Genomic DNA, 18,655 nt, shown 5'->3' on the forward strand with positions numbered 1-18,655 from the left:
CGCACCACAGTGTGGCTCTCAGAGAATTTGGACATTCTGGATGTTTGAACGGAGGGGCACCAGCACTCAGCTGTCTGAGCTCCCCAAAGGAGCTGCACGTCAGTGCTGCCAGCTGAGGTGACTTCAGCCCTCACGACGCCGTGCTGTTTGTGCTCTGGGATGACTTCATGCATTCCATGCAGTGAACGCAAACTCACTGCTGCTCTGATATGGGAAAGGGACACCAATGCTGCACCCGTCAGTGAGATTTTTTCACAGTCCTGTGCACTCACACCCCTGTAACAAAGCAATCCCTGCTGTGCTCGAGGCTCCCGTGCATGCAGCACTGCACCACAGCCAGGGAGCACGCATGCATCTCACACTCCAACACTGCCAGCTCCAAGAGGGCTTTGGCTTTGATCCTCTGCCCGATCCCACAGGCCAAGAAGCAGCAAAGCAAAGCAACGTGAGCATCAGACAAGGACGGGCTCACATCCCTCTGCTGCCAGCCCTGGGCCCCATTGCTGGGATGAGAAATCAGACTGGATTCGAGTCACGTGGCTGAGGAAAGACAGAAAACAGCACACTGCTGCTGTCAGAGCACAGCACGGAGCCAATCTCCTTTGTGGGTGTTTGTCCTCCAGCATCTGGGCTGCAATGGATCTCAGATGCACGTATGGGAACCATCTGCAGCGTCTCAGCCACATGAAAGAGGAGGTTCAGCATCAAGCTGGTCATTGCCTATGGCCCCGGAGTGATTAATCCAAACAGAAAGAATGTGGTTTGGGTTTCGGGTTAATTAGCTGCAGATCTGAACCAGACAAAGCAGGGCGGAGCTGCCGGCATTCCGGGCTGAGCTCTGCACGGTGCTGCATCCCGAAGTCACACCTTCACTGTGAAAACCGGGCATCAGAGCTGAGCAGCAGCGTCAGGGTGAGAGCAGCAAAGGAATGCCGACCTGCTGCAGGAGCAGAGCAGCACTGACACACAGCACTGAGCTTCCAACAGATGCGAGCTCTGCCCAAGATCCACACCTGCCCTGCTGAGCTGCACTATTTGCCATAGAACAGAGGTCTGCAGCACAGAGACCACGAAGTGCAGATTCCTCTCCTGAGTGCTGCACACGAGGAACCCAATCCCTCCAAGGATGCTCTGGTGCACACAAAGCCTCATCCCTGCACAAGGCAGCTCAGAAGCATCCCCTGCACTGACATCCAGGCACAGCCGAGGCTTTTCCTCAGTAGTGGCCACAGCATTGGATTTTAACGATCCAAAATGACACCTTTTCCTTGGAGAGCAGCTCTCCTCGTTCTCCCTTTGTCTCCCTGCTTTATGTCTGCTCTGACCTCGCGGTCCAGGTGAGCCTGCAGGTCTGCCACGAGCTCACAGCTGCCAGGACGCACAGCCTGCTGCCTGCAGGATGGCACAGCGAGCTGCCAAACTGGCACAGGCAGCACGGAGAAAGTTTCTATTTTCGTTACACTCCTTCCAAATGGAACCGATACCGGCTGGGGCAGAGCCAGGCACGTCTCTGGCCGGCGCCCTGCAAAGCAGCTCCGTGCTAATATAAGCAACTTGGCGGAGCTGACGCTGCCTGCATGCTGAGTGCAGCATTCTGAGATCAGCTGATTTCTCCCCAGGGCTCTCACCTCACTGAGGAAGGCTGCAGTTATTCATATCCATCTCCCACCTCTCCTCTGTGCTCCATCAGTGCTCCTACAGCGATTTCTGTCCAGGATAGAAAAGGAATGAGATTTAATCTTTGGTTCAAGCACAAAACTCTGGTTAATTACAGAATCACAGAATTGTAAACCTCTCCCCCCATGCTCACATACAGAGGCAGCTCGCTTGTCTACTTTTTGGTTTTTTTATTGCTAGAAGTTGGTTTCAGTCCTATTGCAGCTTTGAAATCCTTCAGTGGAGAAACATTGCAGTCATTGTAAAAATCATCATTTGGTGCGCTAGGATGAAGTGTTCAATTAACCAGGAGTGCACAATTCAGCACAACATTAACATTTATCCATCATCTTTACAAATAAGACTAAAAGACTTGGCTGCTGCAGGCTCAACACCGAATGAACTATTTACAAAGTTTACACCCCAACCAAACGTCCGATCAACCACGAACTGTGATGGTTTATTCAATGCTTTCAGTGCAAGGTGGGCCCAGGAACCAGAGCAAAACTGAACAGCACTGGGGGAGCTCACAGCTCCGAGCGAAGCACACAGCAGTGCCCCCAGGACCCCCTGCCCCCCCACATCTCCTCCCACCTACAAACAGAAATGGGGTCTGCAGAGCTTTCCTCAAGCGCTCCAATCTCTCTCAGTACAAAAATATCAAGAAGCTGATTCATGAACGTGGCGCAACGCAGAGCAGCACCACGAGCTGATGGTGAATCCCAGCCCCTTTACAAGGTGTTGGTCCGGCCTCGGAAGGAAGGGGGGCCCTCTCCAAATCAGAGCACAGAGAACAATGCATCACAGCACCACCAGACGATGCAGTGAGTTCAGGCTGGAACAGCAGGCGTGGAACCCGGCACCTGTATTATCCTTCCCTGTGTAAATGTGAGCACTGCTGGGCAAGGCAACAAAACTGCTCCTGCTCCCCAGCGTGGGGACGCAGCACAGCGGCAGCACTGCAGGGCTTCTGCAGGATGGGAAGCAGAAGCAAAGCCAGCAGTGTGCCTCACAGCTCCCCCAGCCTGAGCGCCTGCCTTCACTGCCAATGAGCACAGCAGGGGCTCAGCGCCCTGCATTCGGCTCCTCTGAGCGCTGCTCACAGACAGGACGGCTCCCAGCTCTGCAGGAACACCGCTCTCTAGAAATGGGGCTGGGAAGCCATCAGTGACCTCCATTTGCAGGACAGCCTACGGCCACTGCAGGTAAAGACTTGAAGGCATTTCCAATACAGATTTCTCAGTACCAGTGGGTACGGAGGGGCCCTCGGTCTGAAGCACAAAGCTGTCCGAAGAGGAGGGAAGGAGGAAGCATCCTCTGCACCAGGGTTGAAGTCCTGCCCTGCACCACCACTGCGCTCAGCCAGGACAACGCGAGGGCTGTGACAGCACACAGCTCCTGCTGGGCACCTCGACCAGGAGGCACAGAGCTCTGAGCTGCCTGCTCCTGTGACGTCACACCAAAGGAAACTCTTACCTGAAGTGACCCAAACTCAGTGGAAACGAGGTTACTCACAGCCAGCAGCAGGGCACCCAGCGTTCTGCAATATTACCTGCTCAGAAAAACCCCTTTTTCTGCAAGTGAGATTTGAGGGGAATCCCATGGCAGTGCATTCAGCCGCAGGGATGTAACAGCAGCTCCACGATGCAGTTTGACAGAAGTGAAGCCTCATTCTTCACTCAGAGGAAATACTTCACCCCCTGCCCTCAGCATTTACCACGATGGCACAGCAGTGACACTGACGCCTCCTCCACGCTGGGTGCTGCACAGGAAATCACACGAACCCCTCGTATGGCACAGGGCTGATTGTGAGGTGATGAATCTCTGCTTGTGGTGAATGTGGCTTTCACAGAACGAACTGCAGCCAGGGGCCACAGATGGCTTCAGGTTTGTTACAGACTGAAGGCCAACATCCCAAGGAGCACCCAGGGTGCCGAACCCACAGCCAGCCTGTCAGGGTCAGGTGCTCGTTTGCTAAGAGCTGTAACTCGGTGCAGCACTGCTGACAACGTTCAGACAGTTTTATTTCAGTCATGACATTGAAATAAATGCGATCTCACTGCAGATTCTGTTCTCCAGGTTGCACTGTCCAAACCTGACTTAATTCACCACATGGAGGAAGGAGAAAAGTTTCCAAATGGATCTTTGATGCACAGGGCTCCCTGCCACATATGAGGACAGGCACCAAATTAAACCAAATACACGTTTCTAAAAACTGTTTTCAAATTGCTAAGCAGAGGCCTCCCTCCTCAGCTGGGGTGGTTTTGCCCACCGATCCAACTCAGCTTGAGGTTAAGGCTCCAAACAAACTGCTAATGTGGGGCAATGGGGGTTTTCTCTAGGAGTGGCCCAAACCACAGCACCGAGGGAACACGCTGCACATCCCTGCTGCTTTGCTGTGTGTTTACAGAAGAAATTACTCGGGTACCGGAGATGATGGCAGCCTCTGCATCCTCCAGCTGAAGAATCTCTCCTGCAGAGCTGCTGAATCAGTGGCAGGTTACACTGACTTGAAGATATTCCCACTGTTTCAACCCAGGTTTCAGGAATGCAAAAACAACGTTAGCATGTTCTAACCATCAAACAGCATTACAGCAATGGAAGGAGGATTATGTTGCCCATGCAGTTTTCTGCAAATCCAACATCAGCAACGTGTGAAGCTCTGCAAGGCTCAGCTCTCACCAAGCACCACTTCAGAACCAAGGCAAGGCATGCCCTCGTTAGCAGGAACAATTAGTTGGGGCAGTGGGGGTATCAGCAGTCTGGTGACACCAGGAAGATGTTAACCTGTGCTTTTAGGCTCTGAGAGCAGTTTCTGTAATCCTGTACTAAACCCCTCTAAACCATTTCCCCTGTGTGCAATACATGTGGACACACTGCAATACGTGTCCTCAGGTAATGAAGTAACGAAGAACTGAGATGCAGAGTAAAGTGACAGAACACAAATGACTGTGCAAACTCCTACAAAGAAATAATGCCTTTTGAGCAGGGCTCTGTTAACGCTACCATTCCAAGATTAAGAACTGACCCATTTCACAAGAGGTATCAAAAGCTGGTTCAGCTGTAAGCAGCCAAACCAAGAGGTTCAGCTAATAGCACTTGTTCTTTTTTGAAACCCAAACAGTTTATATTCCCTTCATTTCTTAGACTGCTGCAGAGAAATCTCTGCAGTAACAGCAGCTTTGTTATCTTATGGTATTTGGAGTAAAGTCCAAGGAATTCAGCAGACAGACAAAAGATGCAGAAGACTTGGGATGAAACAAAACAGTTGCTGCGTTCAAACACTTCTTACACACCTTCCAGCAGGGAACATCTCTGCAGTTCCTTCTGAACCAATTCATAGTTTTGCTGAGGAATCTGTACTGCCCCACTGACACGGAGAGCTGCCCGATGTCCAGCCCAACATTTGCATTTAGTCCAACTCTTCATTCTGCTGTGCTCTCACACGTCCAGCTCTCCTCATCCACAACAGGTGGAGCTCTTGAACCTTGAAGGCTGTTCAGAAGCTTACCTTGCCTTTCCTACCACTGAGCGTGCAACTCCACTGGGGCAAGTAAAGAAACAGATGCCAGCCTGGCCCCTGTGAGTTGGTATCACAACATTCATCTCGTGTGGCTCCACAGAGACTGCTTCACTACTCAGCTATTTAACAGAGAGTTGGCTTAACCCACGAGAGCAACCTTGCACCTGGGAATATGGATTTTAAAAAGTCTCAGCCATCTGGAGGCTTACAATTAAAATCTTTACATACAGATCTGAAAGATTCAACATCAACTATAACAATTTACAAGATGGTGCTCACAAAGAGTGTAAATACACCGAAGGGAGCAAATTGCAGTAAATGGCAGCATCTTACCATGCTCTGACCTTACATACCCATGCCACACATCAACACGTTTCCATGGTCTGAGAATTTAAAAGCAAATCATTACCATTGTGCCCTCATTTTGAGCTGCTGGCAAAGAAGCCAGCAAAGCAAAACTACAATGCTGGGCTGGTCCTTGCAAGTATTAATGAGGCAGGAATAAAAAGACACCCATGTCGAGTCTCTGTCACATTGAACACCGGAGCCTGAGTTCTTGAAACAGTACGTGAGAAGAGTAATCTTTAAATGGAAACAGTTAGAAAAAAATTACATCTTCTTTGCTGGTATCATCTTGCATGTTTAAAAGAGTTGGCTGTGAGGTCACCAGGGTCTGAGCGTGAGCAGTACTGGGTTTGAACAGGTTTGGGGAGGCAGAAGAAAGTGCTTCTGGCTGACCATCTGCAGAGCCGGGTATTTCTGCAGGGGAAGAGAGAAAAGGAAGACAGATTGCTGGCACTGCACAGAGCTCCTGGCACATCTCATGCACGAGGGCCAAGAAATACCTGTCTGGAACGCAGTGCTCTGGCTGCTCGTGAGGACTGGGCTTGCTGATCGCCTGCCCCTGAGGACAGCCTCCTCTCTGCTGACCAGCCTGGGGGGAATCAGCTGCTTCTGGTCCACAGATGCTGCAGAAAATATTTCACAAATCAGTGCTGGAGCACTTGACTGATTTCCCTTCTTCAAGCTGAGACTCACACTGCAGACAGCCTCTGCATATCCAAGGAAGCTGCTATCCCAAAAAGAGCTGCTGCTTCTACTACAAGATACTTAAGTTTTCTTTTCAGCTGTTTAAACCATGAGTGCTTCTCCTCCCCTCTCCCCTGAGGATTCCAGTTCAGTCACCACCAGCCTGACATCCAGACTTGACATCCAGTACCACAAAGTCTTGTGGAGGGAAAATGAAGATCTGTCCCCAGCACTCAATCAGTGATGGAAATTTCCTACTTTTAGTGCACAGAACTGTGATGAACTTTTGTCTCTGCTCTTCATCTGTCTTTGAATTGCTCAGCAGCAGAGTGCACTGATTGTGGTGTTACAGCCTGTTCATTTCTTAGTTTCTACAATGAAAGCAACTCATGAGATGGTTACTCTGGACCCACACAGCTCTCAGCACAAATTCCTTATGGCAATGGAAACCAAATTTGATACTCGGTATCTTGCCTCTGGTACAGAAAGTCCTGTTCTGTTTTATTCTAAGATCTACGTGTGGGCATAACAAGCATGCAACCCACCAATGCTCTTGAGGGAGCAGAGAGCACTGCATCTGCATTTTAGGCCTTTCATGAACTTAATGGTGTTCACCCAAAAATGGTCTTTCCACACCACAGACCATTATGTGAGAGCTATTAAAGATTAAGCTGGAGAGATGCAGTATTAGAGCTCTATTTTCCCATTTGTCAGTATTTGGTATTCGTGGTAATTGAAGCCTGATGTCCTCTTACATGTGAAAAGAGGAGTTCATAATCGTATTAAACTTCAGGTGCAGGGACAGATGCTTCTGCTACATGCAACAGAATCCCACTCCCTGGCCAGGTCTGGCTCTGAATCTGTTACAGCAGCACAGGCCCCAGTGATGTGTAAACTTGCCAGCTTGGAATCCTATATAAAGCTGAAGAGATAATTCTGTAACTTAAAATTACAGGCCATTCTTCCAGGCTGGCAGTAAGGCTATTTTAAGTGGTAGAGAAAAAGTGGTTTTTATGGTGTGTGCCACTGGCAGAGATCACTGCTTCAGTACCTAGTGGTTAGCTGTAGAAATCGCACCACGACAGGGTAACTGTGTTTTCACTTGCTTCTATTTCTGCCAGCAGAAGCTCCTTTCAACACTGCAACACCTACAGCACTTCAGTTCTGGCCTGGAAATCTGTATTTAATGATGGCTGGTGCTCAGAAAGGCACTAAGTTTAATGTCATCACAGCCCTGAACAGATACTGAGAAGAGGTTAGGACAGCCTCAAAATGTTTCTCTCACGCAGAACAAGCAGCACGCTCGCTATTTTCCTTTACCACTAGAATCAGGCAAGGTTTTATATCCAGTTTCACAAACGCTCACCATAATTCTGCCCTGCTGGCCTACAGCACTATTGCCAACACGAACCCTGGGGGCTAAATTTCCACTTCAAACACTACACGCACTTCACCCTTAAGAATTTTAAGAGCCCACCCACTGCAGGTAGCACGCTAACAACCTGCAGCACATGAATTTCTGAGATCCACACAGCTCTAAGCTACAGCACCCTGAATCCCCACGATGCCATAAGAGGCCAGAAACGTGTTTGGAGGCACGCACCCGAGCTGTCCGTCCTATGAGACGCTTTGCTCTTCCCACTTTTCTCTTTGCTTCCTTTCGTGAAGGCGGCGAGTTTGGTGGGGATCTGCTGCTGCACTGCGGCGGCTTTCTGAATCTGGTTGGTGGCGCTCAGCAGGTGGATGGGCACCTCGTTCTTCAGAGCCAGGGCCGGGCGGCCCTCCAGGGCGGCGCTGTCCCTGCGCAGCAGCTCTGCGCGCTCCAAGTAATCCATGCCACAGACGCTGACGCGCGCAGAGGCTTTCAGGACCGGCGGAGATGGTTCTCCTCCTTCTCCGTTGAAGCTGACAGCGTGACTCTGCATCGGGTTCTACACAAGGGGAAAAAAAGCATTCTGAGTCAAACTAGAGGAGAAGCCACCTTCTGCCCTGCAAACACAAAGCGCTTCTTCGAGGTAAAAATGCAGTGTGCTAACCGAGCTCAAAGCATGCTGGCAAACCAGGGATAACAGACAGCGCTTCAGCAACTGCAGACTGCTGGATATTGCATCTAACAACGGGAAAGAAGAGCAGGCTGCACATGGTGATTACAGAAAGGACAGAAAAAGTGACTTTCAGACAGTAACAAGTGAGTCAATTCAACTGGACCCCAAAAATCATGTTTTGAAACATAAAAGATGTTTTCAGAAATCAACAGAACACAACACTATCAATGCAGTGCACCTCCTGCAATAGGCCTGAAATTGGTCAGTTCCTGTATTAAAAAATGCTAGTTAAGATTTTTCAGTTTTTAAAGATACCCTCATTACCAAAGGTCTGGGCAGAATTTCAGACACTGAGGTACTGCCAAGCTGTCATCTGTGACCATAAGCAGAACCAGCTATTTCAGGTGATGGCACAAATAGCCCCATCAAACAAAACAAGTGTGTTAATGCTGCAAGAAGGGCAACCTTCACTCAGAAGCATGCAGGTTAACAAAACTGGAACTCCAATAAAAACCTGAATTCCTTACTTGTCCCAGTTCTGGGGAGAAGCTGCCCGACACGGTGTTCTGCTTCTTCAGCTTCCTTAGCTGGTCTAGACGCTCTCTCTCCTTCTCAACTGCTCTCTGAGCCTCCCGCAGCCTCTCCAGGTCATGCTGATAGGCCTCACGTTGCCTCTCCAGCTCTTCCCTGTCCTGAATCAACTTCTCTTTCAGTTGCCGCGTCTCCTCCTCACGCCTCTGCAGGTGGGCTTCCGACATTTCCAGCTCCCTCTGCTGCTGGCTCCTCTCCCGCTCCCAGCGCTGCTGCTCCAGCTTCAGCTGGCTCTGAAGTCTTTGGACACTCATCAGTTCTTCCCTCTGTTTCTCAAAGTTCCGCTGTTTCTCTTGCTCCAGCAGCAGGTTGCCACGCGTGGACTGCAGCCGGTACTGCTTCTCCCTGTCCACCATTGTGGCTCGCTGCAGCTCAATGTAGCTGTCCTGTTGAGATATCACTGCCTGGGGGAACAAGGCAACTACAATAAGGCACGTTGGCTCAGAGAAACAAAACCAAACTCTGACATACAGCTAAGAAAAGACAAAAGCATCTCCCATATGGGGTCAGTAGCTTTGTCTTCAAGAACAGACCTAACTTCCCAGCTTGCACAGCACATCACTACTGACACAATACTAAAGAAGCACGTGCAAGTTGTGCTTACATGTCAGAATTAGCATCTCCTGCACCTAGAATTGTTACTCTGAATTTGACAGGATCACTCAAGTTACTGATTACAAAGTTACAGTAAAAACAAAAGATATGTACACAACTGTGTATCAACAACAACTTTAAATGAGCACAGAGAGCAGAGGCTCCAACTAGCCAAGGAACTGCATGCAAGGGAGCAGAGAATAGGATTCGGTCAATGGGTTGTCAGGATTGAGCCAATGGTTCAGCATTTCTTTCAATACCAGACACCACATTTTTGTCCTTGAGCCCCAGATGCTGAGTTCTGCAGTTAAAACCTAACAAACCTCTTGGATATAAAGCAGTTGATTACCTGAAGACTGAAGAGCAACTGCAGCAGCGTTTGTATCCTTTGCACAAGCTGGAAAAGAGGGGAGGCAAGTGTGATAAAAAAGATTAGGCACCATAACACTGTTCTGTTCTAATGCAGGAGCAGATTTTATTTTTCATTTCACCTATTAAAATAATGAACACAATCAATAATATCTGTATAAAACCACACAGTGGAACCACGGCTGCGAGCAAATTCTGACAAATGAGCCACCAGTAAAGCCATGTGCAAGCACCACAAATCCCAGATCTGTGCACAGACTAACGTGCTGTGTCAATACTTGAAAGAAATCTCACTGGGATTCAAGGGAGCAATCCTCATTATCAGTTTCCCTCACATGAGCCATTAATGACCACTTCCTCCAGCATGAATCATTACACAAGTACAGCACTCACTGCAGATTAAGAGACAAGTGTTGCCAATGAGCTGAGGACATCAATCTCTCCAAAGATCAAGAAAAGCAGCTAGCCAGCTCTCTGAAATGCATGTTTAAATACCCAGAACCATCTTTGTTTTCTACTGGGACTCTCATGAGTCACCCACAGGACATACAGAGTCGTAAGGAAAAGGCTGTTAGTGAGCTCGTGGTTCTGCAGACATTGCAAATATTGGCTTGTTTTGCATTCTATTACTGTGTGGCTGTTTCCCATCAGAGTTCTTAACAGCAGAAGGAAGGTACCTGAGACTCTACGGTGGGCTGAACACCACTGCTGTCATCCTGCCTCGTTGCATTGCTCTGGAAAAAGACAAAAAGAACAATCTGTGCTTTCTGGGCACTGATGGTGCTGCCAGGACATATTGAAAGGGTTCACCTCACAAGGGAACACTTTATAGCTGGAGCAGTGATTGCTCCCATATGCTGATGGATACCAAGAGTACTTGAATCACAGGCCACAAGCAGATACACGGTCATTACAGTTAGCATTAAAGATACTGCATCCAGTGAACAGAACAACTATGATGGCTCTCAAGTAGTAAGTTATTAAGCACTGTTACAGCAGCAAACCAGGAAACGCATTCACTGCACACACAAACCCAACACACAGTTTGAGATCCTTCTTCTGCATCGAATGGGAGCTCTGGGAGCTGCACATCGGAGCTGACGGCAGGGCCTCTGCAGTCCCACTGCCTCTGGTCACCACCACTGTTCTTCTCAAGACTGTTATCTGAAAGAAGAGCAGTATGTGAGCAGCCCACCAGGACAGAGCCTGTGGACACCCACTGCATAACACAACAATGAAAAAAATTCAACGTTCAGCAAGCAGCTGAACTCAAGTCTCCTAGGTTTTTACGTCAGGCTTGTTTTTTTCCAACAAAATTGCAGTTCTATGTGGAGCTGTTACCTTAACCTGCACGTCCTAGTTACTGCACCTTTAACGTCACACCAACAGCCCTACTCTGCTCTCTAGTGTTGATACAGGAAGCAAAACAGAACATGCTGATACAGCACGCCAGGAATTTATTCTGATCGTCTTCTCAGAGCCTCCAGTTCCCTTAAGAACTACATATTAAATGGGGCTCTGATGCAAGACAGATATTATCTCATAGTCACTACAGAGAAGATAGTGAAGAGCTAAGCAGCTTACATAGGTGCTAGACTTCTAAAAGAGCATAGCAGCAAACAGGCACAGGCCCCCCACAGCTCCTCTTTCTTACTTTTATTTGAAATGGAGGCACTGTCAGATCCCCCAAAGGTCTCTGCTCTCCTGGGGAGCCCCACTGCACAGCTCTCTTCAGACTGACAGGATCCATTTCCTAAGTGAGTGAAGATAAGGTTCTGGAGATTTTCAGCTAGGAAGGAAGAGAATGTCATTTAAACAGCTGTATCCAACAGTGAGAAACTCATCATGCTAGTAACTTAGATACGCATATGATTTCAACCTCTCTGTACATTAAAAGGTGGGGCAGTTTCAGAGATTTCCTCATTTTCTGTGACATGTTCTTTATGACAGGCTCTTCATATTGCAAATGAAGCTGACCTCTTCCTTGAGCTCAGATTATCAAGCCTTCAATGTTTTTTTTGTCAAACTAAAAATGATGTTTGTGTCTAATTATGCTATTTTCAGACAGGTTATTTTAAGCTAGAACACTTGTGATTATATTTCAGAGTTAGGTTATTATTAGGTCTCCTTGTGATCCATCTGAATAGATTCCACAGGTTGATCATTAAAAAGGAAAACACAATTAAGAAATAAAAAACCCACAAAGCTGAGGTCCTCCACCTCAAAACACAGCTGCATTCTGCCTACCCTGCAGGCTGGTTTTGAGTCTGAATTGCATTACACAGAATTATTAGAAGACCGTTTTTGTGACTTGTACTTGGGTCCTACCTGCTTACCCCAACATCTGCACTGCAGTGAACACAGTTTCCCTGCTGCTCTTACCTTCTACCACTGCAGACTTCAGAAGTGCCTCTCCTTGCAGACTTTCTGGGATATCCCCCAGAAGTAGCAGCCTAGACTGGGATCCTTGGGAATGGTCTTCAAATCCGTACAGTTCAGACATTTCTTGATAAATTTGTTGTTTCTCAGTTAGACTTTGCACAATCAGGTCATCTTTTATGTTCAAACGCTCTAATGGAAGAAACAAACTCAGTTTTCCCTTCCAAATTGCTGTTAGGAGTACAACATTCAGTTTGGAAGTTTGTAATTTGTTCCATAGTCAGAGATGCAATCAACAGTCGGGGAAAACAACAACAGAACACCTCACAAAGCACTCAGACATTAACAGTTCTTAAACTATTTCTATGCAACCCTGCAATACCTGAAAAAATTTCAGGAGAAACTTGGTCACACTTAATAACAAGATAGTCATAAATCACAAGAGATGCTGAGAAGCTGCCCGTGGAATAGATATCAAAGTCCTTACCTTGGAATTGTCTTAATTTCGCTGCTCTTGCTTCAGCCAGTCTCCTTTCTGCTTCAGGTTCACAAAATGATCCTCCTTCTTCATCAGGACAGCTGTAAGAAGTGAGAGACAAATTTGTTTCATTTACACATCAGGTAATTTAAAATCATCTCAGCATTCGGCCTGAAGCTTCTGCCTATGGTGTCGTTTTATCTTGTGTATCAATATTTTTCTCTCATCCCTTTTGACATCAGTGAACCAAGTTATAAAAAAAAATAAAGCAAAATGAAGTCTTAAGCTATTTGTTCCAGCATCTTTTCGAGCAGCTTCTGTCCAGTAAACATGCACCAAGCAGCTGCTTCAGTCTTACAGAGGAAGTTTACAAACAGCTAGAAGTACTTTTTTATGATAAACTGACACATCCGAGTCCTGGGAAGGGAAGGCTGATGAGTGGCAGATGAAGCCTTCCAGCCTGCAGTCATTATTTACCTTTCTACAGCTCTGCGGATGTGAGCCATCCAGGAATTCCTCTCTTCTTTTGAGCCTGTGTGAATTTCATACATCTCTGGTCCTTCTAGGGAAGCACTAATTAAGAACATCGCCTTTTCCTCATTAGCTACCTCTCTTACAATCAGCTTCTGCAGCGAGATAACTGGTGGCTTAGAATCCTATAAAAGAGAATATTATTTATTGCACTGTATTATACACATTTCTTAGAGTTTGTGCTTCTAACTGCCCTCCATCTTCTCACTGCACAGGGCTACACAGCCACCACGACACAGCAACTCTGCTATGGTGGCACTTCTGACACCTGCCACTCTTCACTCACTAACCATAAATCAAAACATACAACACAGACTGCACACTGCAAAAATAAGAGTTCTTGCTACTTGACTGAAAATTAAAGCAAAGGTCCAATATTTGTAACCTAGGAAGGTTTTCAGAAGAGAATGCTTCTTTGCAGCTGCTCCACACCATAATCTACAGTGAAGTTAAGGAAATGGAGCTGTAAAACCGATCCATCTGCTCCTCTCACTGGCTGCATTTATCCGTGGAGGAGTGATACCTGGACTGCTTCTATTACAGTCATAACTGAACTGGAAAAGGACAAAGTATACACAATCAACTGCTCTGAGTACACCTGTGGAAATGCCCCGGAAAAGCAAGCAAATCCACTGAGCATTCTGCACTGCTGTAGTAATTACATCAGCATGTAATGCTTTTTCTGTGTTTCCTTCAGGAAAATTCTCTGCCCACAGCAAGTCCTTGGCTATTGCACCACACACCCAGCCGGAATGGAAGATCGTTTTCCCCTTCAAACTGATACACAGAAGCAGATCTTATTTGCAAGTGCCTTTTAAAGCAGCCTAACAAAGCTCAGTGAAAGGCAAAGACACAGCACAAAGGAGAAGCACTGAACCACTGGCTTGTTTATCAACTGCATGTGAGGCCAGCATAACAACTAACATTTCTATTTGTATTTTTTCTGTCATTACTCTCATAAATATTCTAAGTAAACACGTTAAATAAGATGACCAATACCTACCACTGATACAAACACGTATTTTTGGTCCTTTTCTTGTAAGAGCAGCAGTACATCGTTTAGCAGGACTGCCAAAACATCTACAGTAACAAAAGAAAAAAAGACTTTGATTCAAAGAAACCAGCACAGACTCAAAACACTGAAGCTTCCAGGCACAGCCTGCACACATGCAGAGCCAGCAGAATACAAATAGAGCCAACCCAAAGCTTGGAAGCACCCACAGAGGCACAGTGCATCTGGACTCCAGTGGTCATGACTGAACGTATCTCCCTCAATGGCAGACCGTTCTGAATCTGCAGATGTTCACAGCACCAGCTTCTCTTGGCTTCACTACACCTGAAGCTTTTCTCAGAACAGCTGAACAATGAAGCTGTTAAAACGTTCACTGATGAATGTGGTTTTGATTTTCTAGATAAACAGACATTCTGCAGAATAAAGGTGTCACAGGTTTGGCAACTTGTCCAAGCATGAGCCAAGAGCTTGCACAGTACAGTGCCTTTCCACAGGACACAAGTCAATACGACTCAAAGCTTCGTCATTTACCTGAAGGCCTCCCTCTTGAATTGGAAAGCAGATCAGACAGATAATAAGCAAACAGCATAAGGAACTTATCGTGCACCATTACAGAGATGCTTATTGGACAAGCCAGGAACAGAACAAGATCTATTGCCTCCAACATCCTATTAAACAAGTGGGTTATCGCCATCCTTTATGCTCGATCAATCACTAACAAGCAGTTACAGAACAAAGACAAATCTCGTTGTACTTCTCCCATTCGTGGTCCTTCACCTTTGAGCCGTCCTGACGCAGCCTTCCAGTACAGCATCCCGTCCAGCAGAAGCCTCCTCTGTCCCATGTCATCCTTACGGAAGAAAAGCCCATTCTTGCACTTCCCAGATGATTTCAGCTCCATTTTATGCATAATCTCTTTAAGGCGCTGCCCCTTCTCACACTCATTTACTATGGCATCGACATGAGTGATCGTATACTTAATTAAATTAAGGGCATGGTTCAGATCTTCATAATCCTTAGTTCCAACTAAGAGAAAAGAACAGCAATTAGTCCCATTTTCAACCCAGGAATGCAATTATGAATCAATCAAACGTTTTAACACGAAGGTTCCTGACTGAGCATTTGACAGTATTTCTCAAGAGCTTGAGCCTATAAATAAGTTAATTCCTTTCGCTCTGCATCTTTAATGAACTGCTAGGCTTAGCTGCTACAATGCTGTGCCCCTGAACTTGAAGCTCAGTGTTGCTTCTGATCCTCTGACGAAGCAAGACTGACGTGAATCTGCATCTAGAACTGCATCTCCAGCTAACTAGGAAGTAAGAAAGCTGCTACAAGGCAGAACCAGCCTGTTCCCTTCATCTGGGAAAAGAACACGGGGAATAGAGAGAAAGGATGAGAACGGTCAGGCTCCTAGGAAAGATGAAGCAAACTACCTTCTGTATTCTGAATAATGCGTTCCACCAGGACCGGGTATTTGGTGATGCGCTGCGTAACCAGAAGGATGCACTCCTGGACACCAAGTCTCCTCACAATGGAACAGTTGCCAATTTTCTAGAAAACAAGACAGATTCTTCTGTCACCCATTTATATTTTGTTTTTAACTCCCTCCCTTTCCGTTTACACATTTACAAAATTAAGTTTAGCACCACAAAATGAGCTGTGCTCTGTTACAAAAGCAAAACTGCTGATAACACCAAAAAATGCCTTTATTACTCGAAAAAAAACATTTTCGTTATCATTTTCAACTACTTTTAACTGAATCTGAACTGTTTGCTAACTGAATGCCTTCTGTAATGGACCAGTCCTTAACTACGTAGGAAAGCATAATAATTTTAAAACCAAACCCAACCAAGAGCCAAATTACATCAGTTATGAATTAGTGTTTATTTTACCACTGCACGATCATGAGGATGTTGGTGCACAGAAATGCTTTCCTGCTTGGAAATAGAAGACTAAAGCACCAAAATGCCACCAGCTGGCCTGACTGCAGGAACAAAGCACTGCTGGGGGCTGAATACAGCACCCAGATCTTTCTTTACAACAAAGGCCATTTGTTTTAAAACTCTGCTTACTGGTTTAGCTTCTTTAGAAGAGAAAGCCTTTCTCTTTCAAGGCACCTAGTTAAGAAGAGCTATAACCACAAAATCGTGCTGGAAAGTTCACACAGTATCACTTACTAATGACTGGAACACGAGAACACCACGGGCTGTGCAGTGCCAGCTAAGATTCAGGTTACAGGCTTCCAGTTTGGCTGTGCTTCTTGTGCCTGTCCTATTAATTGTGCATTACACTGTACAGCAGATCAACAAACTGCCCTGGAGCCAATCTTCTGGTTTTGGAAAGATGATGTAGTGGGCAAAACTAAATTAAGAGTTCCTGGTTTTCCTATGGTATTTTTATCAACAGTATTTATCATCAAGCCAATTTACATAGATGGCCACACAGCACGGCAGTCACGGATGAAGCCATGAATAGAACAAATACTCTACTTCCCAGAACTGGGTGCTCAAGAAAAAGATACCTGCCCACCCCAAACAGCTCAAAAAATTTAGAATGCAAGCAGCAAACAAGCTACCAAACAATGAGAAGATACCTCTTAATACCTGCTCATTCAAAATTAAGATATCTTCAAGTATAAAATAGAACTGAAAGAGTTCAAGCATAGTTTGCACAGTAATAATGGGAGGCTTCTGATTGCTGTTTACCTTTATTAAGTTTTGGAACTTCTTGTGGCTTTGGAGCAGGTCCTTATAGTGACTAACAGCTTCATTGTGTCCAGAGCAGAACACACCGTATTTTTCTTTCATTCTCTCTCCATTTTCACCTGAGAACTAAATGAGAAATAAGCATTAAACACATGAATCATTAACCTACAAGCACCCCAAGACCCACGTTTAACATAGTTTTACATTAACTGAATCCTGAGACAGCATTTCAATATTTCTTATTTCTGTTACAGAAGAAAATTGAGAGCTTAAACAAGTATTAACTGACTGCTGTCTTAATGCAAGTTTTTAAGAGGATTTCTGAGCTTCTGCACTTAAAGACCAAGGATTGTAAAAGGTGAAGAACAACAACAACAAAAATGGCCACGGTACACAAAAAGAAATTGCTGCATCCACTCATTAACAGAGCAGGCACTAAACTTAAAAGCAGCTGTCATTAGTAAAAAAAATTAAACGGTCAGAACCAAGAAGCTCAGCATGAAGTGCATAACAGCTGTATTTGGAAGGACACCATCAGCACATTGCTGTACTTTCAGCACAAAGAAAAGACCAAATCACTCACTGCATACCACACAACGAGCACACGTGTGCCTAAAGAGCACCCACTGAACACCTCATTTTGACCAGACGTGCTCCTGGCAGCCACATTCACACATACAGACGATGCTCTTAAACCCAGCCTTCTATCAACTTCTACACAGCCACGTATTTATCTTATAATTAGCTTCTTAGGTGCTTCATAGCATCAAGAAATCTGGCACAGTCTCACACCTGTTTTACCAAGAGGTCCCCAATGTTCTGGATCGTGTAATTTCGGTCACTGCCTTCTTCCAAGGACTCCTTTCGCCGCTCCTTTAACTGGAGCAGGAATTGCCCATGCATCTCCAGCAGCTCATCCACACAGGGGAACAGCTTGTTGATGACTGCATTTGAGAACTGCAGTTCCTCTTTCATGGCTTTGGAGTACACCTTCAGCATTATTTTCAGTGTTCTGACGTGGTGCATTTCAGTCTGCATTAGTTCTGGGTACGGGGAAATAAAAATTAGTGCTCATTTATGCAGCATGCCGTGACCAATGAGAGGAGAGCAGTCTCTGAAAGTCATCATCTTCTGCAAGGGACCAAACCTACCCAAGTAACAACAGCTAGAAAAACAACCCTCAACTGCTTCTGGTATCAGGGGCGACAGATAGGATGAGAGAAACGAGAGGTGATATTCTTAAACTGCAGCAAAAGCAGCTTTATATCAAATATCAGGAACAACTTCCCTTATCAATCAGAGAGCTTAATGTTGCAGCATTTTTCAGAGATGTTTATTAGCAAGCAGAACAAACAGCTGAAGTCTGGGTACAGCTGATTATACAACAGCACACTGACAGTGAAGACTATGTGACATCTTGTCTCCTTCCAGCCATACTTTGTACCATTCTAGATCTTGCTAGAAGCCAGCTATTCTGAAGCTGTCCATAAACTTCTAAGGTATCACATCACTATCAAGGAAAGAACATAACCACAATTAAAGCACCTGAATTTGCCCTGCTAATCTCTCAATCAAACAGTGACCAAGAACGACCCTGCTTGTTTAATATCACCTCCCAGTAGAAGTTGAGCTTAGGATATTTCCTAATTGCACAGCTAGGTTTGCTGCTTACACAGGCAGGAAGATAAATACGGGTTGCTTAAAATCGTTATGAGGAGGACTTAGGCACACTGAGATAAATAA

General features: G+C 46.0%; 1 protein-coding gene across 8 annotated transcripts in view; it reads right to left on the reverse strand.

Annotated features, from left to right (window-relative positions):
• Positions 1-1,835: 1,835 nt before the first annotated feature.
• ARHGEF18 (Rho/Rac guanine nucleotide exchange factor 18) overlaps positions 1,836-18,655 on the reverse strand; it is a 41,928-nt gene continuing 25,108 nt past the window's right edge. For 7 of the 8 annotated variants that reach the window (XM_052699693.1, XM_052699691.1, XM_052699690.1 and 4 more), the window contains 16 exons: positions 17,705-17,955; positions 16,913-17,038; positions 15,641-15,758; positions 14,985-15,233; positions 14,199-14,275; positions 13,142-13,320; positions 12,674-12,765; positions 12,190-12,378; positions 11,462-11,596; positions 10,841-10,971; positions 10,485-10,541; positions 9,788-9,835; positions 8,781-9,248; positions 7,812-8,139; positions 6,025-6,147; positions 1,836-5,938 (listed from right to left, as the gene is read on the reverse strand). In XM_052699693.1, the coding sequence (XP_052555653.1) occupies positions 5,778-5,938; positions 6,025-6,147; positions 7,812-8,139; positions 8,781-9,248; positions 9,788-9,835; positions 10,485-10,541; positions 10,841-10,971; positions 11,462-11,596; positions 12,190-12,378; positions 12,674-12,765; positions 13,142-13,320; positions 14,199-14,275; positions 14,985-15,233; positions 15,641-15,758; positions 16,913-17,038; positions 17,705-17,955 (2,732 nt within the window). In that variant the 3' untranslated portion in view covers positions 1,836-5,777. The remainder of the gene's footprint in view (positions 5,939-6,024; positions 6,148-7,811; positions 8,140-8,780; positions 9,249-9,787; positions 9,836-10,484; positions 10,542-10,840; positions 10,972-11,461; positions 11,597-12,189; positions 12,379-12,673; positions 12,766-13,141; positions 13,321-14,198; positions 14,276-14,984; positions 15,234-15,640; positions 15,759-16,912; positions 17,039-17,704; positions 17,956-18,655) is intronic. The other variant, XM_052699692.1, reaches the window with a different exon arrangement.

This window comes from Tympanuchus pallidicinctus, unplaced genomic scaffold (assembly GCF_026119805.1).
Source record: "Tympanuchus pallidicinctus isolate F22 unplaced genomic scaffold, pur_lepc_1.0 scaffold38, whole genome shotgun sequence".
In the NCBI taxonomy this organism is placed as follows: domain Eukaryota; kingdom Metazoa; phylum Chordata; class Aves; order Galliformes; family Phasianidae; genus Tympanuchus; species Tympanuchus pallidicinctus.